Consider the following 24,685-nt stretch of genomic DNA (forward strand, 5'->3'; position numbering starts at 1 on the left):
ACTTGGGCCATCTCCCACTGCTTTCCCAGGCCACAGCAGAGAGCAGGATTGGAAGAGGAACAGCCAGGATTAGAACTGGCACCCATATGGGATGCCAGCACTACAGGCGAGGCTTAACCTGCTGTGCCACGGCGCCAGTCTCCCTATTTATATTCTTTAAACACATCTTGACCCAGGCTAGCCCCAGCAGGAGCTCAGTAACCAGTGTGGCTACTGGCTACCCTACCAAGCAGTGCAAGTCCAGATGTTGTTTGAATGTTTTTGTGCTTATGCAGTTCTTGCTAAACGGTTTGTAAATATCTAGTAAGAAAAGCCAAGAATTACAAAAATTAGTGGATTTGTCCAAAATGGCATTCCACATGACGGCAGAAAAACCCGAGGTTTCTTAGGCGGCTTTGACAGAATTTAACTGCTCTAGGCAGAAGTGGCTCTGAGAAGCACACCCGGGGCAAGAATCTGGCAACTCAGAGTCCGGAGCAGAACAATGGCGCCCGGCATTGGTGACCTTTTGGAAGCCAAGGAACTTTCCATGTGCCCGGAATGCCCTCCCCAGCGTGTGTGGCGCCAACCCAGTGATGTTTTGCTCGCAGGAATGCTGGAGAGAACCATTAACTTGTCCCTGCAGACTGTTTGAAAATGCAAAGCCCTTGTATGCAGTCAAGCAGTTTGAAAAACAGATGTATCTGGCAGCAGTTTTGAAAAGAAAAAAAAAGGGCCGGCGCCGTGGCTCACTTGGTTAATCCTCCACCTGCGGTGCTGGCATCCCGTATGGGCGCCAGGTTCTAGTCCCAGCCCGGCTGCTCCTCTTCTGGTCCAGCTCTCTGCTGTGGCCCGGGAAGGCAGTGGAGGATGGCCCAAGTGCTTGGGCCTTGCACCCGCATGGGAGACCAGGAAGAAGCACCTGGCTCCTGGCTTCAGATTGGCGCAGCACCAGCCGTAGCGGCCATTTGGGGAATGAACCAACAGAAGGAAGACCTATCTCTCTGTCTCTCTCTATCTATAACTCTGCCTGTCAAATAATAAAAAAATTTTAAAAAAGAATAAAATAGACACCTGGTCTCCCAGATTTATTACAAGAAAAGTAAAATAGATCATTAATAACTTCCCAGTGTTGACAACATGTTGCAATGATCAAATTTCTGGATACCTGAGTTAAATAAAACATGCTATTAAAATTAATTTCACCTAAAGGATTTTGAAGGTTTTCACTGGAAGAAATGGTAACTATGTGAGATGGGATATGTTTATCCTGATTTGAATTTTACTCAAGGTCTACAAGTATTGAAACACCAGATGGTACTCCATAAATATGTATGATTCTTATATATCAGTTTATTTTTTAAGAGTTATTTATTTATTTGAAAGTCAGAGTTACACAGAGAGAGAAGGAGAGACAGAGAGAGAGAGGTCTTCCATCCACTGGTCCACTCCCCAGATGGCTGCAACGGCCAGAGCTGCGCCGATCCTAAGCCAGGAGCCTCCTCCTGGTCTCCCACGTGGGTGCAGGGGCCCAAGGACTTGGGCCATCTTCTACTGCTTTCCCAGGCCATAGCAGAGAGCTGGATCGGAAGAGGAGCAGCTGGGACTAGAACTGGCACCCATACAGGATGCCGGCACTTCAGGCCAGGGCTTTAACCCGCTGTGCCACAGCGCCGGCCTCTATACATCAGTATTAAAAAGAAGCAGAAGGTGGTGTTGTGGTGCAGTAGGTTAAGCACCCAATACTGGAGTGTGGGTTTGAGCCTTGGCTGCTCTGTTTCTGATGCAGCTTCCTGCTAATGCAATGAGAGGGGAAGACGGCTGAAGGGCTTGGGCCCCTGCCACCCATGTGGGACACCCAGATGGAGTTCCAGGCTTCTGGCTTCAAAGCACCCAAGACTTGCCTGTTACAGGCATTTAGGGAGTAATCCAGCAGATGGAAGATTCTCTCTCTCTCTCTCTCTGTGTGTGTGTGTGTGTGTGTGTAACTGCCTTTCAAACGAATAAAATGAAGCATTTTTTTTAAATATAAAAATATATATGTGAAAGTGACTTTAAAAATATTTATTAGGGGGTGCTGGTGCTGTGGCGTAGTGGGTAAAGCTAGTGCCTGCAGTGCCGGCATCCCATATGGGCACCAGTTCAAGACCCAGCTGCTCCTCTTCCCATCCAGCTTTTTGCTATGGCCTGGGAAAGCAGTAGAAGATGGCCCAAGGCCTTGGGCTCCTGCACCCATGTGGGAGACCCAGAAGAAGCTGCTGGCTCCTGGCTTCGGATCGGCACAGCTCCAGCTTTTGCGGCCATCTGGGGAGTTGAACCAGCAGATGGAAGACCTCTCTCTCTCTCTGTCTCTACCTCTCTCTGTAATGCTGTCTTTCAAATAAATAAAATAAATCTTTTTTTAAAAAAAAAAGTTATAATCATCTCTACCTAAGACAATAATTAGTTTTGATACCGGCCACGGGGCTGGTGCTGTGACACCGTGGGTTAATCCTCTGCCTGTGGTGCAGGCATCCCATATGGGCACTGGTTCTAGTCCCAGCTGCTCCACTTCCGATCCAGCTCTCTACTATGGCCTGGGAAAGCAGTGGAGGATGGCCCAAGCTTGGGCCCCTGCACCCGTGTGGGAGACCCAGAAGAAGCTCCTGGCTCCTGGCTTCGTATCAGCTCAGCTCCAGCCATTGTGGCCATTTGGGGAGTGAACCAGTGGGTGGAAGATTTTTCTATCTCTACCTTTCACTGTCTATAACTCTACTTCTCAAATAAATAAAATCTTTTAAAAAAATACTGGTGTGATAAGAGTCCAAAGTACATTATGAAATCTTACTTACACCATATAGCTTTTGGGTTTCTTTTCCAGTGAGTTTTTTTCCAAGTAATATGCTAAGTAGTACAATAATGCCATGAGGAAATTGTCAAGACTCTTATTCCTGTGAGGAGATATTAAAAAAAGAAAATACATAAACATTCACATAATTCAAATATAAGGTTTCACATTAAAAAAAAAAAAAACATGGGCACACAGCAAAAGAATAAGTAGAAATGTTTCATTGTGCCTTGTGCACAATTAGTTGGCCATTTAAAATTCCACCAACTGGGGCCAGCGCTGTGGCAGAGCAGGTAAAGCCGGCACCTGCAGCACTGGCATCTCATACGGGTGCTGGTTCCAGTCCCAGCTGCTCCAGTTCTGATCCAGCTCCCTACTAATGTGCTGAGAAAGCAGTGGAAGGTGGACCAAGTCCTTAGGTCCCTGCACCAGTGTGGAAGACCAGGAAGAAGCTCCTGGCTCCTGGCTTTGGACCAGCCCAGCTCCAGCCACTGCGGTCATTTGGAGACTGAACCAGCAGGTGGAAGACCTCTCTTCCTCTCTCTCTCTGTCTCTGCCTCTGTAATGCTCCCCAGATGACCACAATGGTGGAAGCTGGGCAGATCTTGAGCTTCTTCCAGGTCTCCCATGGGGGTGCGGGAGCCCAAGCACTTGGGCCATCTTATGCTTCCCCAGGCCATAGCAGAGAGCTGGATCAGAAGTGGGACAGCTGGACTTGAACCGGCATCCATAAGGGATGCCTGCACTGCAAGCAGTGGCTTTATCTGCTATACCACAGCGCTGGTCCCTAGAAGCGGTTTTTGAACAATGAAAATATGTCGCCTAATAAAAACCTTTATAAAGTGAAAGTGCTGGCCCCTTTAAAATTTTTTAATTAAGTACGTAAATGTACCAAGTTAATAGGCTCTTCTCTCATGTCTTCATCACCATCCGCCTTCCTAGTGGCAGCCACTTTTGGGAGTTTGATGTGAAGACGCCCTAGGATTTCTAAAGCGGGCAGTCACACACCACACCCTCCCTCGGCAGCATAGGCTGACACATGTCTCCTTCTGGCCGTCAGTGGGATGATGCTATAGACACCATTCTTTGCTTGTGCGACCTGGACCCCTGTGACACTTGGTACAGATTCTCCCTGTCTTATCAACAGCTGAAGAGAGTGCTCCGTATCTCCCAAGTTATTTAGCCAGGCCCTTATGGGTGGGTATTGACGTCTTTGAAAAATGCTGGCGGTATGGCCGGCGCCGCGGCTCACTAGGCTAATCCTCCGCCTTGCGGCGCCGGCACACGGGGTTCTAGTCCCGGTCCCAGTCGGGGCTCCGGATTCTGTCCCGGTTGCCCCTCTTCCAGGCCAGCTCTCTGCTGTGGCCAGGGAGTGCAGTGGAGGATGGCCCAAGTCCTTGGGCCCTGCACCCCATGGGAGACCAGGAGAAGCACCTGGCTCCTGCCATCGGATCGGCGCGGTGCACCGGCCACAGCGGCCATTGGAGGGTGAACCAACAGCAAAAGGAAGACCTTTCTCTCTGTCTCTCTCTCTCACTGTCCACTCTGCCTGTCAAAAAAAAAAAAAAAAAAAAAAAGGGAAAAGAAAAAAAAGAAAAATGCTGGCAGTAGAGTGAAATCACTGGAACATTTTTCTCGCCAGAGACTGGGCGGACATACAATGCTGTCTCAGGTGTTTTTCACTAGAAGTCATTGTCGTCTTTCTAACTGTTCTTCTCACACGACTTTTGTTGTCTTCTCTCTATGCCCAAATGGAACTTCTTATTCTGGCATACTTTTTTCTTTTAAGATTTATTTTATTTATTTGAAAGGTAGTGTTACACACACACACAGAGAGAGAGGTAGAGGCAGAGAGGTCTTCCATTCACTGGTTCACTCCCCAAATGGCCGAAATGGCTGGAGCTGCACCGATCCGTCTCCCACGTGGGTGCAGGAGCCCAAGGACTTGGGCCATCTTCTGCTGCTTTCCCAGGACATAGCAGAGAGCTGGATCAGAAGTGGAGCAGCCGGGACTCGAACCGTCGCCCACATGGGATGCCGCTGCTGCAGGCTGGAGCTTTACCCCGCTGTGCCACAGGCCCCCTGGCGTGCTTCCTTCAGCTACACCTGTATGGCAGGATGAAGGGGCCCTTTCCAAATGTTGGTAACTCCCTGTCTCCAGTTGAGTTGCCCAGGAAACAGACCCCAAAAAGGAGACAGAAGAGTAAGAGGCCTATTTGGAGAGCGATTTCAGGTAACATCAGTGGGGGGTGGGAGGGCGGGGGCAGAGCTGTCAACAGGTCATTATCGTAGAATCCTGGGATACAGCTACCCCAACAGAAGGAAACTGGGGTTTTATCTGTGAGCTCCCCCTCTGGCATGGACACCTCTGTGTTCCTAGCATGCCCTGCGGTCGGACTGAGTGTGTCCTGGGGTAGAGGCAGGCCTTGCATTAGTCACAGGCGCTCGCCCTACAATGCGTGCTATGGGGATTTGGGGAGGGAGGTAACAGGTTAGAATCCCTACCCCTGACTGAGCACTCAGAAGAGCAGGTGCCACGGGCCACACCACAAAGCTGCCACTACTACTTTCCAATTTTGAAGTTTAGGGAAGCCAGGCTGAGAAAGGTTAGGAGGGGTGGACAACTGGCTCAGCGGTGAGGACCTCGTTCGGGATGCATACCGGAGTCCCTGGGTTCAATTCCATCTCCACTTCCAATCCACCTTCCTGCTAATGAGCACCCTGGGAAGCATCGAGGTGATGGTTCAGCTACGTGGGTCCCTGCCACCCACACGGGAGACCCAGACTGTGTGGCGGGGTCTGGCTGCTGCAGGCTGTCTGTCTCTGTCTCAAACACAATAAATTAAAAAAAAAAAGTTTAAAAAGGCCTAGAAACTTGTGTATAATCACACACCTAGTACTTGTCAAGGCTCCCAAACTTAACAGGTGGAGAAAATAAATCTTTCATAAATTGGTAAATCCTGGGGCCGGCACTGTGGCGCAGCGGGTTAACGCTCTGGCCTGAAGCACAGGCATCCCATAAGGTGCTGGTTCTAGTCCCGGCTGCTCCACTTCCGATCCAGCTCTCTGCCATGGCCTAGGAAAGCAGTGGAGGATGGCCCAAGTCCTTGGGCCCCTGCACTCGCGTGGGAGACCTGGAGTAAGCTCCTGGCTTCAGGTAGGCGCAGCTCTGGCCGTTGCGGTCAATTGGGGAGTGAACCAGCCGATGGAAGACCTCCCTCTCCCTCTCTCTCTGCCTCTCCTCTCTCTGTGTAACTCTTTCAAATAAAATAAATAAACCTTTTTAAAAAATTGGTAAATCCTTTAGCCATTCTACAAATATGAAGTGTCCTTTAAAAGTTCACGCAAAATAGAGATGATCAGAAAACGATGCCTAGATTTCAAAACAACTGTTTGCACAGAAACAAGTGCATCCTTTCATTCCATTTTCTGAAGCCTCCTCAGTTTGCAGCCTATACTGGGACTCTGGCCTCCTCCTCCCTCCTGGGACCTGGGGGCCATCGGGATCTCTGGCCTCCTCCTCCCTCCTGGGACCTGGGGCTCTCAGGATCTCTGGCTTCCTCCTCCCTCCTGGGACCTGGGGCTCTCAGGATCTCTGGCCTCCTCCTCCCTCCTGGGACCTGGGGCTCTCAGGATCTCTGCCTCCTCCTCCCTCCTGGGACCTGGGGGCTCTCAGGATCTCTGGCTTCCTCCTCCCTCCTGGGACCTGGGGGATCTCAGGATCTCTGACTCCTCCTCCCTCCTGGGACCTGGGGGCCCTCGGGATCTCTGCCCCCTCCTCCCTCCTGGGACCTGGGGGATCTCAGGATCTCTGCCTCCTCCTCCCTCCTGGGACCTGGGGGCCCTCGGGATCTCTGGCCTCCTCCTCCCTCCTGGGACCTGGGGGCTCTCAGGATCTCTGCCTCCTCCTCCCTCCTGGGACCTGGGGGCCCTCGGGATCTCTGGCCTCCTCCTTCCTCCTGGGACCTGGGGGCCCTCGGGATCTCTGCCTCCTCCTCCCTCCTGGGACTTGGGGGCTCTCAGGATCTCTGACCACCTCCTCCCTCCTGGGACCTGGGGGCCCTCGGGATCTCTGCCTCCTCCTCCCTCCTGGGACCTGGGGCTCTCAGGATCTCTGACCTCCTCCTCCCTCCTGGGACCTGGGGGCCCTTGGGATCTCTGACCTCCTCCTCCCTCCTGGGACCTGGGGGCCCTCGGGATCTCTGCCTCCTCCTCCCTCCTGGGACCTGGGGCTCTCAGGATCTCTGGCTTCCTCTCCCAGGATTCTTGGTGTCAGCCTTAGAGACTGAGTCCAGTGCAGACGGCTTGCCTAGGAGCCAGCCTCGTGCAGTTTCTCCAGAAAGCGGGTTTGTCCTCACTTAGCTGACGGGAGGCCTGCAGAATGAGGGTGAACGTTCGAGAACGTCTCGCCGGCACGACGCACCTCATAAACGTTGTAAAGGAACAGATGCGCTGCTTCTCAGAGTCCTGCAGCAAGAGCAGCACGACAACTGGAAGGAGAGAAGGGGACAGTGTGCAGAGCCGCCTTGGATGCTCACGCCAGACAAGCTCCGGGAGGGCCAGGGCAGGCACTCACACTTCACATCATCCAGCGTCACGCAGCCCAGCCGGCCTCGCTTCTCTAAGGCTTTGGTCGCGTCTCTTGAGGCAAGCCTTTTATCTGTCAACCTGTTTTGGAACATAACAGCCTCCAGCAGTGTTGCCAAAGGTTTTGCAGCTAATCTGCCTAAGGTCTGTACTATCGGGAGCCCCGGAGGGGTGGGGGTGGGGGGTCCTGCACAGCTTTTGTTTAATGCGACATCATCTCAGAATGCATTATATGAGGGGCCAGTGCTATGGTGCAGCGGATTAACGCCCTGGCCTGAAGTACCGGCATCCCATACAGGCGCCAGTTCTAGTCCCGGCTGCTCTTCTTCCAATCCAGCTCTCTGCTATGGCCTGGGAAAGCAGTAGAAGATGGCCCAAGTCCTTGGGACCCTGCACCTGCATGGGAGACCCGGAAGAAGCTCCTGGCTCCTGGCTTTGGATCAGCCCAGCTCCCACTGTTGCAGCCATTTGGGGAGTGAACCAGCGGATGGAAGACCTCTCTCTGCCTCTCCTCTCTCTGTGTAACACTGACTTTCAAATGGATAAATCTTTTTTTAAATGCATTATATGAAACATTATAATAGCTATGCTAAGAGCAAGAGAAATGCACACTGCCAGATATAAAATGATATTAAATTCCATCCAAAATAGATCATTTCAATCTTCTATTTCTGATGCCGCTGCTATCTGGGCCTTTAATGAATGACACAATATTGACTAGGAACCCATAGCGCAGTGATCCTAGAGACACATTTAAAGGGACTAATGTCACTCCCACAATCCTGAAATAGTGCATAGTATTCTTTCCTTGGAGGGCATCTGCGTTGCAGCCTAGAATGGAATGGGGTTCTCCTCCGAGTCTGTGAAGACTCGGGCCATTCCTCTGAGACGCACTGGCTGCAGAACAGGCATGGCTGAGAGGCTAAGCTACCTTTCTGAAGCTGAGCCATCCATTTCGGCAAAGTGAACGGCTCTGCCTTTCTTTCCTTTCTCCTTGAGTTCCACCGCAGGCATGAAACTGCAACAGAGATAAGATGATCAGGAACTTGACTTTTTCCCAGGGATAAACAAAAGCCACAGCTCGTGTATTCCGAGGACGAACAGACGCTTGCGGTTCAAAAGGTCCACGGGAAAGGGAATTGAGAGTTCACTTTGGTGCACCAGTTTCCAGGTCCTCCCATACGTGTCAAGTGCTCTTATACAATGTCTTAATTCTCCTAGCAAACCCATAAAAATACTATCATTATATCATTTATTTTTACATATGAGCAAAACCTAAGTTCAGGAAAAGATTAAAGAATCTGACCGAGATCCCAGAGCACTGGGGCCGGCACTGTGGTGTCGTGGGTAAAGCTGCCGCCTGCAGTGCCAGCATCCCCTGTGGGTGCTGGTTTGAGTCCCAGCTGCTCCTCATCTGGATAAACACACCCAGAGCCTTGCCCTCTGCCCAGTGTTACGTGTCTCCCTGTTCCGGGGCGATGCAGTATAATAGGAACACTTGCCCTTGACCTTAATCATTTACTTTCTTCTCTCAGGAGGTTTGTTTTTGCCAACCCTTGTGATATTCTGTTGTTCCACAGGTTAGCTCAGTTCCTTCAAGCCTGTACATGGTGCCACCTCAAGAAAATGATTTTTTGGTCTTTTTCTGTTTTGTTTTTTTTTTTTTTTCTAAACTATTGGCACCCAAATTGGCCAGTGGATGATTTTTTTTTTTTAAGATTTATTTATATGGATGCTGAGTTCTAGTCTTGATTGCTTTTCTTCCAGTCCAGCTCAGCTGTGGCCCGGGAATGCAGTGGAGGATGGCCCAAGTGTTTGGGCCCCTGCACTCGCATGGGAGACCAGGAAGAAGCACCTGGCTCCTGGCTTCAGATAGGCACAGCACCGGCCATAGCGGCCATTTGGGGAGTGAACCAACGGAAGGAAGATCTTTCAACCTCTCTCTCTTACTGTCTATAACTCTACCTGTCAAATAAAAAAAAAGATTTATTTACTTATTTGACAGGCAGAGCTACAGAGAGGCAGAGGCAGAGAGAGAGAAGTCTTCTATTCACTGGTTCACTCCCCAAATGGCTGCAACAGCTAGAACTGGGCCCATCTGAAGCCAGGAGCCAGGAGCTTCTTCCGGGTCTCCCACAGGTGCTGGGGCCCAAGGACATGGGCCATCCTCCACTGCTTTCCCAGGTACATCAGCAGGGAGCTGAATCAGAAGTGGAGCAGGGTCTGGCGCTGTGGCTCAGCAAGTTGAAGCCCTGGTCTGCAGTGCCAGCATCCCATCTGGGCAGTGGTTTGGGTCCTGGCTGATAGGACCTCTCTCTCTCTCTCTCTCTCTCTCTCTCTCTAACTCTATCTTTCAAATAAATAAAATAAATCTTTAAAGAAAAAAACTATCAAGCTTTATAAAAAAAAGAAGAAGAAGAAGAAGTGGAGCAGCCAGGACTTGAACCTGCACCCATATGGGATGCCAGCACTGCAGGCGGCTGCTTTACCCACTATGCCACAGCGCCAGCCCCCAGACATTTCCTAATTACTTTCTGAAGCCCATTCTGCTTGCTGATGTCTAACATGCAGATTATCGCCTCCAGTCCTTAATATAACCACCCTAATTAAAAACACAAAGCGGGGGCCGTCATTGTGATGCTATAGGTTAAACTTCTGCCTGCAGCACCGGCATCCCATGTGAGCCCTGGTTGAGTCCCGGCTGCTTCACTTCTGATCCAGCTCCCTGCTGATGTGCCTGGGAAGGCAGAGGAAGACGGCTGGTGCTGGGGTGTAGCAGGTAAAGCCGCAGTGTCAGCACCTTATATGGGCGCCGGTTCGAAACATGGCTGTTCCACTTCTGATCCAGCTCTCTGCTATGGCCTGGGAAAGCAGTAGAAGATGGCCCAAGTCCTTGGGCCCCTGCACCCACGTGAGAGACCTGGAAGAAGCTCGTGGCTCCTGGTTTCGGATGAACCCAGCTCCACCCATTGTGGCCACTTGGGGAGTGAACCAGTGGATGAAAGACCTCTCTCTCTCTACCTCTGCCTCTCTGTAATTCTTTCAAAAAAATAAATAAATCTTTAAAACAAACAAACCAAAAGATCATCTAGTGAAAGCTGTCATTGTGTTGCCAGAGAACTAAGACCTGGAGACACCGACCAACGTCCCAGCGTTTGAAATTCAGTGGGCAGTGCCTGCTCTTAGCCACTAACTGGCGTTTACTCTCTGATCTGGGCGTGCCTTCTCCACTTTGTGCTTATCTGAGTGGCTTTTGTTTGACTGAAGCCACTCTCTTCAGCTGATGAGATGGATTTCACTTGTGAGCGCCTTGCCAGGTTCTAAAGGCAGCCCATGGTGCTGACGCTGTGACACAGTGGGCTAAGTCACCATCTGCGATGCCGGCGTTCCATATGGGCAGTGGTTCAAGTCCTGGCTGCTCCACACCCGATCCAGCTCCCTGCTACTGTGCCTGTGAAGGCAGTGGAAGACGATCCAAGTGCGTGGGCCCCTGCCGTCCATGTGGGAGACCTGGGTGGAGCTCCAGGCTCCTGGCTTCAGCTTGGCTCAGCCCCAGCTGCTGCAGCCATTTGGGGAGTGAACCAGCAGATGGAGGCTTGCACGTGCTCTCTCTCCTCCTGCCCTCTCTGTAAATCTGCCTTTCAAATAAATCAATCTTATAAATAAATAAATAAACACAACCCATGCTCACGGCACATTTGGAATCACTACAAAGCTGCCTTAGTAATAACTGAAAATTGCTTTTTGAATCGCACCTCTGGTTGGCTCACCCAGCACAATATGGGCAATTTTCCCCTCCTACAGTCTCCCTCGTCTCCCCCGCCCCCCAATCTGGCACCTCATTTAGAATCTGGTTCTTAAGCAGACACATTTTGGAAATGTGTTTTCCTAGAATTACAACATCATCGTGCCATTCTCTTTGCCCCAAAATGAACAAGGAGAAAGTCTCATGCTCTCTCCCTCTGGAACTCATCACTCAAACGTAGAAGACTGGGCCGCTCTTGGCTCCGCACAACCTTGAGCTTCTCCAGGGTGACTAGAGGCTGCCCTGCGCCATGATGAAGACAGAAGCGTGGAGCTTCCGGAGGTGCGGGATCTCCTTGGCTGTGCGTCCTCAGGGGAGTGGACAATGACCTTAGCCAAGACTCCTGCAGACTGAGGTGCTCTTCCAGCTGGGGGCACAGGCACTTCACACAAGAAAACATAGGACTGGGGCCGGTGCTGTGGCACAGTGGGTTATAGCCCAGCCTGCAGCCCCAGTATCCCATATAGGCACCAGTTCGAGTCCCGGCTGCTCCTCTTCCGATCCTACTCTCTGCTATGGCCTGGGAAAGCAGTGGAAGATGGCCCAAGTCCTTGGGCCCCTGCACCTGCGTGGGAGACCTGGAATAAGCTCCTGGTTCCTGGCTTCGGATCAGCACAGCTCCGGCCGTTGCAGCCAACTGGGGAGTGAAGACCTGTCTCTCTGGTTTTACCTCTCTCTGTAACTGTCTTTCAAATAAATAAAATAATTCTTAAGAAAAAAAAAGGGATAGAGAGAAGCTTGTATGGTGGACAAGCTAGAAGCAGCCTGTGACTAAGGCATCTGCTCTTTGGCAAGAAAGAAACAAGTGTATAAAGGATGTGACACCCTCATGTACTCCTCCGAGGTAATGTGCTTTAATTTTATAGACTAGGGAACTGGCAATGAGTGAGGCTAACGGGACAAAGATGGTCACCCATAGCCTGCTTATTACTGTGGGTCTATTTCTTTCTCTTTTTTAAAATTAATTAATTTATTTGAAAGGCAGAGTTAGAGAGGTAGAGACAGAGAGAGGTCTTCCACCTGCTGGTTCACTCCCCAGATGGCCACAACGGCCAGGGCTGAACAGGCTGAAGCCAAGAGACTGAAACTTCATCCAGGTCTCCCACGTGGGCGGCAGGGGTCCAAGCATTTGGGCCATCTTCAGCTGATTTTCCCAGGCCATTAGCAAAGAGCTGGACTGGAAATGGAGCAGCTGGGACTTGAACCAGTGCTCTGGGATTCTGGCACCCTATGCCACAGAGCCAACCCCGAGGGTCCATTTCTTGAATGGAGAGTATGGGTACCCTGTTGTATTCTCATACAGTTTTCCCCTTAGGGTGTCAGCTGCAAAGGTAAGGTAAGATCTGTCTATATGAAGGGAGGTCTGCTTCGAAGGGCAAGATCTCTGGCATTTAGCCAGGAAAGACGTCAGAACACGGGGGAGGAGGGATCGTCTCTGAGCTGAAGTTGAGAAAACCTAGACGCTTGTGAACACCTCGGCTACTGGACGTAGCAGTGGGCCCAGCCCATGTGGAGGAAGACGAAAATCTGGAAAAACTTCCAGGTTAAGTTGATGGGATAGAACTCGGATGCCCGGGAACCAAGCTGCTAATTTGCAAACTGGTTTGTCTGGGCTCATGACACTCGATTTCCCTCCCCTCTCTCTGGCTGCAATTTCTATTTCTTATCTTTCTTTTCTCCTTCTTATTCCCTCCTCCTGTCTCCCCTATCTCAGAAAATCAGTACCACCACCCAGCCAGGAGTCCAGGCCAGAAAATGATGCCAGCCCATGAGTTATACAGTTCTTTAGTATCACTTGAATCTACTTCTTTCTCTTTCTACTGCTCCTGCCTTAATTTTAGCCACCATTTCTTGTCAACTGAATTCTACAATTGCTTGTTTAAAAAAAAATAAATGTATTTTTTGAAAGGAAGAATTCCAGAGACAGGGAGAGACATTCAATCCACTGGTTCAGTCCCCAAATGGCCAAAATGGCCAGGACTGAGCCAAGGTGAAGCCAGGAGCCTGGAACTCCATCCAGATCTGCTACATAGGTGGCAGGGGCCCAAGCACTTGGGCCATCTTCCACTGCTTTCCTGGGTGCATTAGCAGGAAGCTAGATCAGAAATAGAGCAGCTGGGACTTGAACTGGGATGTTGGTATTGCAGGCAGCGGTTTAATCTGCTGTGCCACACTGGCCCTTACAATTGCATCTTTTTTTTTTTTTAAGATTTATTTATTTATTTTAAAGTCAGAGTTACACTAAGAGAGAAGGAGAGGCAGAGCGGGGAGAGAGAGAGAGAGGTCTTCCATCCACTGGTTCACTCCCCAATTGGCCACAACAGCTGGAGATGTGCTGATCCAAAGCCAGGAGCCAGAAGCTTCTTCTGGGTTTCCCACGTGGGTGCAGGGTCCCAAGGACTTGGGCCATCTTCTACTGCCTTCCCAGGTCATTGCAGAGAGCTGGACCGGAAGTGGAGCAGCTGGGTCTCCAACCGGCACCCATATGGGATGCCAGCACTGCAGGCGGCAGCTTTACCTGCCACAGACCACTTCTGTTCTGATATCTCACCCATGATGTGGCCCTGGTTCGTCTCTTCGACGTCCTCTCAACACTGGCCTGGGGCTTTCCACCCAGTCTACTGCACCTGCACAGCCCCGCACACATCCCATGCTCTTTCTGGTCTGGGTGTAGCTGGTACTTACTTCTGCAGAGAACACACTCTCTTCTCCTGCAACCAAATCTCCCTTTGCCTTGCCAACTCCTAGTCTTTCTCTGGTTAAGCTTGGGTATCACCTCCCCTAAGAAACTGTTCCTGTCTACTGGGCTTCAGCAAATCCATCCCCCATACATGGATCAGGATGCTGAACCCTGCCCAGCTTGGGGAGGGGGTGGGGGGGTGGTGGCAGCAATACCTGGTGAGAGCACCCCAAGGGGAGTGGCAGCCTCTGGCAGAAAGAGGTGCACCATCATTGCTTCCAAATACTCCCCTCAATAGGAGCCAGCAAGGGTCTGGTTCATTTAAGAATTATTTTATTTATTTGAAAGACAGAGTTACAGAGGTAGAGACAGAGAGAGGTCTTCAATCCTCTGATTCACGCCCCAAATGGATGCAACAGCTGGAGCTGAGCTGACCAAAGCCAGGAGCTTCTTCCGGGTCTCCTGTGTAGGTGAGGGGGTTCAAGGAGTTGGGCCATCCTCAGCTGCTTCCCCAGGGACATCAGAAGGGAGCTGGCTTGGAAGCGGAGCAGCCAGGACTCGAACCGGCACCCATATGGGATGCCTACACTGCAGGCCATGGCTTTAACCTGCTGTGCCACAGGGCCAGCCCCCTGGTTCATTTTCAGGAGAGCAGTAGACACGCCTGTCCGTGCCTCCAACCACCAAGTTCCTTCTCAGCACACATGGGGACAGGGGCTGTGTCCCTTCCACATCTCTTATGTTTTCTCCTGGTCCCAGTCCCACCTTCCTTGTTCTATCTATTCATCTCTTCTTTCTCCCAGAACAAGTTCAAAGTCTTCCTGCTTTAGAGATGGAACCAACATAGAACAGTATGTCAGTTGTGGCGCAGCGGGTTAAGCCACCGCCTGCAACACCAGCATCCTATCTGAGCACCTGTTCAAGTCCCGGCTGCTCTGCTTCTGATTCAGCTCCCTGCTATGGCCTGGGAAAGCAGCAGAAGATGACCCAAGTGCTTGGGCCCCTGCAGGCACATGGGAGACCTGGAAGAAGCTCCTGGCTCCTGACTTCGGACTGGCCCAGCTCCCACTGTTGCAGCCATTTAGGGAGTGAGCCATCGGATGGAAGACCTCTCTGTCTCTCCCTCTCTCTCTCTCTCTGTAACTCTCTCATATAAATAAATAAATATTTTTTTAAAAAATGTGTTTGGGATACCTACATTCCATATTGGAGTATCTGGGTTATAGTCCTGGTTCTGCTCCCATTTCTTGCTTTCTGATAGTGCACACCCTGAGAGCCAGCAGGTGATGGCCCACGTGGGAGACCGAGATTGTATCTGGCTCTCACCCTGAGCTGTTGCAAACATTTGGGGATCTCTCACAGTCTGTCTGTCTGTCTCGCTCTGCCTCTCTCCGTTTCAAATAAAATAATCTGTACATGATTATATGTTACAGCGTGATATTCCAGTGCCCGAACACAATGTTTAATGATCAGAGCATTGGCATGCCCACCACCTCACACATTTACCATTTATTTGTGTTGGGGACATTAATATTCCTCTCTATACTAGCTATTTTGAAATATATAATTAACTAAAACCTACATTTTAAATCATACCACCTCACAGGTGTGGGGAGCAACCCGGACTGGACTGAGTTACTGGAATTAAGACTTATTCTATGCATCTGCTCTCCCACAATATGGCGCTGGGAGAGGAGAAAACAGCTTCTACACAGCTGCCTCCAGTTCGACCAATAAACTGTAGGACTTGCTCCTGATTGGAGGAGAGCAGCGTACTCGGCGTGTGGGCAGCCGAGTTGGGATTGGCGGAGGAGGACTATAAAGGAGGAGAGAGACGGCATGCACCAGGAACATCTAAGGGGAACACCTAAGGGAATACCTGTGCAGCCCCCGAGAGAGCCGGCCGGCGGTGTGCCGCTCCCCTGCGGAAGTGGGGAATGTGGCAGGGGGAACCGCCCTTCCACGGAGGTGGAAGGGTCAGTAGCCAACCCGGGAAGAACCAGCAGCAAACCCGGGGAGGGCCGAGCAGATGAAAGAACAGCGCAGGGTCCTGTGTCGTTCCTCCACGAAGAGGGGGAGCGACATAATGGTGCCGTGACTCGGATATGAAGCCTAGGCAGGGCTTAGTGTCGTTCCTCCACGAAGAGGGGGAGCGACACACAGGTATTCTCCAAAATCAGTGGGAATCAAATCAAGCTATCTTTTAAGAACAGGGGCCTGCACTGTGGTGTAGCGGGTAAAGCCACCACCTGCAGTGCCAGCATCCCATATGGGTGCCAGTTGGAGACCTGGCTGCTTCACTTCCGATCCAGCTCTCTTCTACGGCCTGGGAAAGCAGCAAAAGATGGCCCAAGTCCTTGGGCCCCTGCACTTGTGTGGGAGACCCAGAAGAAGCTCCTGGCTCCTGGCTTTGGATCAGCGCAGCTGTGGCCATTGTGGCCAACTGGGGAGTGAACCAGTGGATGGAAGATCTCTCTCTCTCTGCCTCTGCCTCTCTGCAACTCCGCCTTTCAAATATATATATATATATATATATATATATATATATAACACCACTGTAAATCACATATCATGATGTGTGTGTGTATGTGTGTGTGTGTATATATATATATATATATATATAACACCACTGTAAATCACATCTGCTGAGCCAGTGTCTCTCCTGGCTGCCAGCCTCATTCACGTGCACATATCAGAGCAATGTCAGGCAAGGACTCTGTCTCTTTGATTTTGCACAAGGGCAAAGGGCAAAGCTAGCCAGCACCCGGGAGCTAATCTGAACACCGCCCCCTCCCTCTCCCACCACGTCCAGGCACGGCGCCCTAGCAATTCTGCCCAAACGTCCTGGCAACACCATCTCAGAACTATGTCAGTCTCTCCCGCCTCCTCTCTGTTTCCCCGACATGGAGCTCTTTTAGGCTGTTTGCCACGTGTGCAGGAGTCCTCCCTTATCTGCAGTTTCTTTCCAAGGCTCCAGTTACCTGTAGACAACCATGCTCTGAACACAGTGCAGTATAATGAGCTATTATGTGAGCAATTGCATCCACTTCATTTCAACTATGGCATACGGTTACCCTTGTTCTATTGAATTGTTAGTTATTGTTGCTAATATCTTTTTTTTTTTTTTTTTTTTTTTGACAGGCAGAGTGGACAGTGAGAGAGAGAGACAGAGAGAGAAAGGTCTTCCTTTTGCCGTTGGTTCACCCTCCAATGGCCGCCGCTGCAGCCGGCGCACCGCGCTGATCCTGGCAGGAGCCAGGAGCCAGGTGCTTTTCCTGGTCTCCCATGGGGTGCAGGGCCCAAGCACCTGGGCCATCCTCCACTGCACTCCCTGGCCATAGCAGAGAGCTGGCCTGGAAGAGGGGCAACCGGGACAGAATCCGGCGCCCCAACCGGGACTAGAACCCGGTGTGCCGGCGCCGCAAGGTGGAGGATTAGCCTATTGAGCCACGGCGCCGGCTTGCTAATATCTTGCTGTACCTATTTTGTAAGCTAAACCTTGTCATACATGCGTATGTATAAGAGAAAACATTATATGTAGAGTTTGGGCCTATCTGGTCTCAGGCATCTACTGGACGTCTTAGAACTGCATTCCTACACAGATAAAGGGGAACCACAGTGTAACTCTCTGTAATTCATCTTTTTTTTTTTTAATTTGACAGGTAGAGTTACAGACAGTGAGAAAGACAGAGAGAAAGGTCTTCCTTCCGTTAGTCTACCCCCCAAATGGCCACCACGGCCGGAGCTACGCCGATCCGAAGCCAGGAGCCAGGTGCTTCCTCCTGGTCTCCCAAGCGGGTGCAGGGCCCAAGCACTTGGGCCATCCTCCACTGCCTTCCTGGGCCACAGCAGAGAGCTGGACTGGAAGAGGAGTGACCGGGACTAGAACCCGGCGCCCATATGGGATGCCGGCACCACAGACGGAGGATTAACCAAGTGAGCCACAGCATCGGCCCCTCTGTAATTCTTCTAATCAGTGCCCTCTCTCTAGTCTTCCCCCACTTGAATCTAGCTGCTTTCTTTTTTTTTTTTTTAATATTTATTTATTATTTATTTGAGAAGCAGAGTTAGAGAGAGAGAGAGAGAGAGAGAGATCTTCCACTTGCTGGTTCACTTCCCAAATGGCCGCAACGACCAGGGCTTCCTCCAGGTCTCCCACGTGGGTGCAGGGCCCCAAGCACTGGGGCCATCTTCTATTGCTTTCCCAAGCACATTAGCAGGGAACTGGATCGGAAGTGGAGCAACCAGGACTCGAACCAGAACCCATATGGGATGTCAGCGTTGCAGGCGGCAGCTTTACCCGCCACGACACAGCACTGGCCCCTACCTGCTTTCTTAACAGGCTCAATAAACATCTGTTTAGCTCCTGGTTTGTGAAGTTTCTGTAGTGGCTCCAGAGAAAAAAGAGAAGTGAGAGAGCCCCTGCCCCTGAGGGGCTTGCAGTCTAGCAGAGAGAGAGCACGCACAGTGCAAGGGGTTGGGCATCAGATAAATCCTGCTTCGTACTGGCAGTTCTGCAATTTACTAGCTCTATCACTTTGGTTCGGTTGTTTAATCTCCCTGAGCTCATTACAGTTATAAAATGAGGATATTAATGATCACTTTCTACAGCTATTGTAAGAATGAGAGCAATATGCAAATAAATAACATAAAGGTATACAGCATAGTGGCTTGTATTACTAATTTAGCTATAATTGTTTAAAGGCTAGTGTTTTCTCAATGGAGCTTAAAATTAGTTTGGATTTTGCAAGAGGGGTCGGCGCCAAGGCATAGTAAATTAATCCTCCGCCTGCAGTGCCGGTATCCCACATGGACCCCAGTTCGAGTCCCTCCTGTTCCACTTCCAATCCAGCTCTCTGCTGTGGCCTGGGAAAGCTGTGGACGATGGTCCGAGTCCTGCCACCTAAGTGAGAACTGAGAGGAAGCTCCTGGCTCCTGGCTTTAGAGCAGCCCAGCTCCAGCCTTTGTGGCCATTTGGGGGAGTGAACCATCGGATGGAAGATCTCTCTCTCTGTAATTTTGCCTTTCAAATACATGCATCTTAAAAAAAAAAAAAAAGGAATTTTATGCAGTAGTTGAGAACACAGACTCTGAGCCAAACAGACCTACATTTGACTGGTCTTAGCTGTCCTTGAACTGCATGATTAGGCCAGCTCCTGCAATTTTCCAGAAAGCATTCAATCCTTGGATTTCTGGGTTATCAGGCAGTTCTTTCCTTCCTTCCTTCCTTCCTTCCTTCCTTCCTTCCTTCCTTCCTTTCTTTCTTTCTTTACAGGCAGAGTGGACAGTGTGAGAGAGAGACAGAGAGAAAGGTCTTCCTTTTGCCTTTGGTTCACCCTCCAATGGCTGCCGCGGCCGGCGCTCTGCGGCCAGCGCACCGCACTGATCCGATGGCAGGAGCCAGGAGCCAGGTGCTTCTCCTGGTCTCCTATGGGGTGCAGGGCCCAAGCACCTGGGCCATCCTCCACTGCACTCCCGGGCCACAGCAGAGAGCTGGCCTGGAAGAGGGGCAACCGGGACAGATCAGGTTGTTTCAAACAGTGGGCTGATTAACACAGTGCCCATCACTCACTAACTCCTCTCTGTCGCTGAACACATGCCCATTTTTTAAAATAAATATTCTAATACAATCTGGGGGAAAATTACCTTCTGAATTCAAGAGTTCTGGTCTCATCTTTCCAGTACCACATCCCTAGTCGCAATCCCAATTGCTGTGAAATGAGATAATTTCAGCAGAAGCAATGAACAGTTCAAGCCACAAGCCACATTCCCAACGACCCCCACTAGTCCCTCTTTTTATAATAAAGATGGAGACTCTTCAAACTTCTTTTTTTTTTTTAACTCGAAGCCAGGGTTTTCGTTAGGTGTAGCTTCAGCAGGAAGGGAGAGGAGGGGGAAGACAACTTAGACCGCACCTGGTTCAAAGCGGGTCGTAGCCACGACTTGAGTAAATGGGGTGTGGCCCCCAGGGTCTCAACTTGTCAGCTGGCACTCAGGAGGGCGAGCCCCCACCCCCGCCCCTGCCTCTCCCGGGACCCCACCCGCGCCCTGGGGCCAAGGGTGCCCCACCAACCCCTTGGGGGCCAAGGCGGGCATGGGCACTAAGGAGGGAGCCACAGATCAACGCCGTCCGCCTGCCGGACAGTCTGGGTGTTGCGGGTGACCAGGGCCAGGGTGCGGGCGGCCACCGCCTCCGGGGGCGACCCCCAGGCCGCACTTACTTCCAGCAGGGTCGAGGTCTGCCAGTCCAGGCGCCTCCGCCTCGAATACAGCTCGGGCACCGAGTACATGGCCTCGCCCGGCGCCTCCCAGCGTCGCCCAGGCCACCGCCCGCAGGGCGCGGGGCTGGGCGCGTGGCCAGGCGCGGGGTGGTACGCGGGGCGGGGACCGGCGCGGGCCGCGAGGCGAGGGACGGGGCGGGCGGCCGCGGGGCGGGGCGCTGGGCGCGGGGCGCGGGGCGCGAGCCGAGGGACGGGGCGGGGCGCGGGGCGCGGGGCGCGAGCCGAGGGACGGGGCGCGCGGGGCGCGGCGTGGGGCTCAACGCGGGGCAAGGCGCGGGGCGGGGACCGGCGCGCGGCGCGGGGCGGACACCGGAGCGGGGGACGTGGCGGGGTGCGGGCCGGGCCGGGGCGGGGCGGGGACCGGCGCGGGGACGGGCGCTGGCGGCTGCGGGGCTCCGGCTTCCGCTGCGGGGCCGCGCCAGTCCGGGCGTGCGAGGCTGAGCCCGGGCTGCCCCACCGCGCCGTGAGCTCTACAAACCCAGCTTAGGGTAGCTTCTTTCCCGTGTCGCTGTCGTCGAAATACCGCAGGCTTGCAAGCCTGGCACTCCGTTGGTGAGATTAGTGTTGCTTCGACTTCGCCCTGTGCCAGCGGGTATTTGCATTTGTGTTTCAGATCATGTGTTTTTTTGTTTTTTTTTTTTTTTTTTTTTTGCAACTGAATTGACATCCACGTTCTAACTTTTTTTCTCCCAGTACAAGACGGTGCAAGGAGAACGGGAATGTTGTGTATCCCCCTACAGTTTAATCGGTAAAAAGACGCTCAGTAGCCACTTAGCAATTCACGCCAACTTGAAAATTCTGACGGTAGACCCTCCACTGCTCCCCTCCCCCCCAGTATCATTGCCTGGTGGCGCCCAGTCTCTGGTTGTAGCGGTAATAAAATTGCAATCATCTCGATTCCTGTTCTGCTGGGGTGAGCTCACAGCGGGGAACCCACCTACACCCCGGCTGTGCTGGGTCGGAGCTGGGAACAATGCTTGTTTATCACAAGGTGACTCAGCTGAAAAGGAGCTGAGCCCGGAAGCCAAGCCAGAGCTTCTCACCAAGTGGGTCCACATCGCGGGGAGGGGAGGACAGGGAGCTCCAGCCAAGACTGAGAACGGGGAATGTGGCTGGAATCCAGTGACCGCACCACCATTATTAGGAAAACCCACAAGTAGGTGAGTGTGTTCAATTCATCCCCTAGATAAGTGCTAACAGAAAACTGAAGATCTCATATTCCTTACTGTAGTGGGCTAGCTAATGTACAAAAAAAAAAAAAAAAACTAAAGTAAAAATGAGAATTGAGAACCCTACGCAGTAACTACTCAAAAGTTACATGACAAATATACTTAAGAAGCTACTTGGTAAAGTAATTCACATGTACTAGAGGAATATACAGTTTAAAGGACAACTCTGAAAGGAGTTATATATCTATTCACTTTAACAAAAGAAGGTTTTTATGGTTCTAAATCATTCCTTATTCTAAAGTGTGCTCCATTCATTTCCTAGGCCAGAATTTTCACGTTAGGTTTTTTAAATATTAGAAACTCACAACCTGCAATGAAATATAAATTTTTTCCCTTTAAAGGCGGAAAAGCATTTCCTGATGTTATACAGTAGGGTAACACAGGGTTACCTTCTAACTACTGAATAATTCCAGCTATTCCGTGAGGGAGTTTCTTGCCCAGTTTAGAGAAACTCCTCAAGGTCATGCAACTAAGTTGCTGGTCTCAGACTTCAGGCCCAAGCCTTTAACTGAATATAATGTATGCTTAAATTATGAAATGGATAGATTTTCATAGTATTACAGTTCTACCCAAAAAATTCAGTTTCATGACGGAAAACAGCAGTGTCAGATTTTGAATCAGTTAACTCCAGTTTAGGTTGCTCATTTATCTCCCTAGCCTTCAATTCACAAACAGCCTCATCTTCTCTGGGAGCAGTATGGCCAAGGGGCCTATGACCTGGCTGGTTTTAAGGGAGCAAGATTCCAACATGAAATACCACCCGACTAAATTTCAGAAATGCTATACCTCTAAAATATGCCCACGCCCAGAGCTATCTCAAGAATAAACACTGGGATCTTTTTCTGATGAACCACCATTTTTCTTCAAGGAATGGAATGAAGTATCTAACTTCTAATCCTGAACAGTTTACACATACCTATTTATACAGTAAGTGCATGGACGCAATCGAATACTCCTGTTTCTTAATCCAAACATAATGTATTCCCCTAGCAGTGTCCTCCTTGAGACACAGCAGGGGTTTTCAAAAACTTCATGGAAAATGTGCATTATGAAGCGACACACGTGCATCTCAGTATTTTTTTGCACCAAAATGAAACTAATTCCATTTTCCACCAGCTTTTTGAAGGGTTCCATGGGGATGTGAGTTTTTAAAGCTTGAATCTGATCCCAGTGTTCAGCAGCAAGAGGAACATGCCTCATAACACAACAGGAATGCCTTAGGGGCCACTACTTGGGGGTTCAGAAAACGAGCTCTCCTTTCACCTGGATAGCCAGCTTGTGTTCCTGTGTGCTATTATAGCCGAGATAGAGCAGTTCTCCTTAAGTCTCCATGACACACTGAAGGAGTGATATATTACATATCCTACCATGCGTGTGAAATTGAAAGATTTTCCTCTCTCCTCATGCATGAGTTTTAATGCATTTCCATAGGTATATTAAATGACTACTATAAAAATGTACTTGTTTTGAAGTTTCACACACCTCAAATACTGTGAACAACTTGTCCTTATAATGACAGGTTTTGAGATTCAGTGCCTCAAAACAGGGACAAAGGTTAGTAAGACATTCTGGTAAGAATGTAAGTGCTATTCAGAGAAATAGATGCATTCTATCACTTGGCGTTCTATACACGTTGCCTTTGGATTAGTCATGAGCTCTAGTCCCTCACATTGTCTCGCTGCTTTCAAGTTCAAATAATGCTAATTATTCCCGAAACTGTAATTCAGCCAGTCCTAACATCAAGGACTTTTTCCACTGTTATTTGACTCTGACTAATCTAACATCTACTAAGGAGTCCACAGGAGTTATCAGATTACTAGTTTCAACTGACTCCTGGTAACTTGCTGGCTTTATCTTAGCAAAATATTCAACTCTGGGTACATTTGAGAAGACATAATTGAAAGCAATTCAAAAAGGCTAAGAGTTTTTACAAATCACTTTTCAAAACAACTGAAAATGTGGCATGTAATACGTCCAGGCTTGTGTGACGCTGTCTGTAGACAACGAGACACCCTTCAGTGCCGCTAAATCCTTTCCACCAGTGTGACACCAGCACTGGCAATTTCCTTAAAAAAAAAAAAAAAATTAGGTTTATTCTGAAGTAGCTTCACAATTGTCTTGTCTTTCAAACCACCCCCCCCAACCAAGTGAGACTTCATAAACAAAAAATGACCTATACATAAGGGGCAACTCTTGTGTGAAGTCATTACTAACCGCAGTATTCTTAGGCTAACTTGTTTTCGAGTTATTAGCGATAATCTCTGTATGACACAGAGGGGACCATTACTGAATTAAATAAAAGTACAGCTTCAGTAATTCACTGTTATCAAAAATAGGAAGTGAATACTTGGAAAGAGATTGTCAGCATGTCCGTGTGCAGTGAAAACACTAGGTTAACTGTGCATTTTTGCAGTCTCTCCCAGCTTTTCCTTAAAGAGAATAAATCAAAACAAAGCAAAAGTGTCATTCCATCAACAATTCATTTCTTCCCGAGGACACAAATTTGAAAGCTGAAGCCCAGGACAGTGGATCTCCAAAGGGTTGCAATTTTTTTATCTGTAACAATTAGATATAGAGGAAAATGGATAAGTTGTATATTAGCAAAATACTAGGGTATGTTGTTGTACTTTGCCTTTTAAAAAAAATTATAATGATTTAAGGCAAAGGTATCTATACAAGGAGTGTCAAATGTGGGAAAATTGAATGATTTGAATTTTCCACGAACTTTTTGAAGCCCCATCCCATCATCTTCCCCTACCCTCTCCCCACCACCACCACCCCCAAGTAATTACAACTTCTGGAAACATGTTCTGGGCTGTTTTACTAGAAAAGTAAAACAAGTGTGATTACATTTGGACTCTTAGTATCAAGCTACTTCAAGTCTGCCTGCTGGTACCTGATGTCGGGAAAAGCAGCTGGCTAATTATTAAGGAGACAGACAGCTCCTGTCCCAGGCTTGTGTTACTTGTCAGAAGAAACAGTTTCGTTCTTAACCCTAGAATACAGCTCACGCTTTCTTGGGGACATTCAGGCGGATTTTCACTTGAACGCTTCGGCCAAGCCTTAGGAATCTGAGTACTCTAAAAGATCCCCCAGTCAGGTTTTGGTACCAGAGAGAGAAAAGAAAAGTTGACCCAGATTCTTCTCCCCTTAAGTTGGGAATTTGAGGCAGGAACCTCCTCTGAGACTTAGACAAGATTGGGTTAGATAAAGTTCACATCATCTTAATATCTTAAAAAGACCCACCTGGCTGAAAAACACGGGAAGAGGGGAAATTAAAAACTCCAAGATAGTGAA

The 24,685-nt window shown here is 50.0% G+C and overlaps 1 protein-coding gene across 13 annotated transcripts in view; it reads right to left on the reverse strand.

Annotated features, from left to right (window-relative positions):
* The window catches only part of PPP1R36 (protein phosphatase 1 regulatory subunit 36), a 33,637-nt gene extending 13,003 nt beyond the window's left edge, over positions 1 to 20,634 (reverse strand). For 4 of the 13 annotated variants that reach the window (XR_016226920.1, XM_051826111.3, XM_089322844.1 and 1 more), the window contains exons 1-6: positions 20,100 to 20,318; positions 19,525 to 19,589; positions 8,325 to 8,411; positions 7,383 to 7,474; positions 7,230 to 7,296; positions 2,811 to 2,909 (exon numbers count right to left, since the gene is read on the reverse strand). Coding sequence is in view for 12 of the 13 variants with exons in the window: in XM_051826111.3 (XP_051682071.3) it covers positions 2,811 to 2,909; positions 7,230 to 7,296; positions 7,383 to 7,474; positions 8,325 to 8,411; positions 19,525 to 19,589; positions 20,100 to 20,168 (479 nt within the window). In the remaining variant the exon portion in view is untranslated. Of the gene's footprint in view, positions 1 to 2,810; positions 2,910 to 5,467; positions 5,489 to 7,229; positions 7,297 to 7,382; positions 7,475 to 8,324; positions 8,412 to 19,524; positions 19,590 to 20,099 lie in introns of those variants that run through there. The other 9 variants (XM_089322841.1, XM_051826112.3, XM_089322842.1 and 6 more) reach the window with 7 other exon arrangements.
* Between the last annotated feature and the right edge of the window lie 4,051 nt (positions 20,635 to 24,685).

This window comes from Oryctolagus cuniculus, chromosome 20 (genome assembly GCF_051225735.1).
Source record: "Oryctolagus cuniculus isolate XC-2025 breed Fujian yellow rabbit chromosome 20, ASM5122573v1, whole genome shotgun sequence".
Lineage (NCBI taxonomy): Eukaryota > Metazoa > Chordata > Mammalia > Lagomorpha > Leporidae > Oryctolagus > Oryctolagus cuniculus.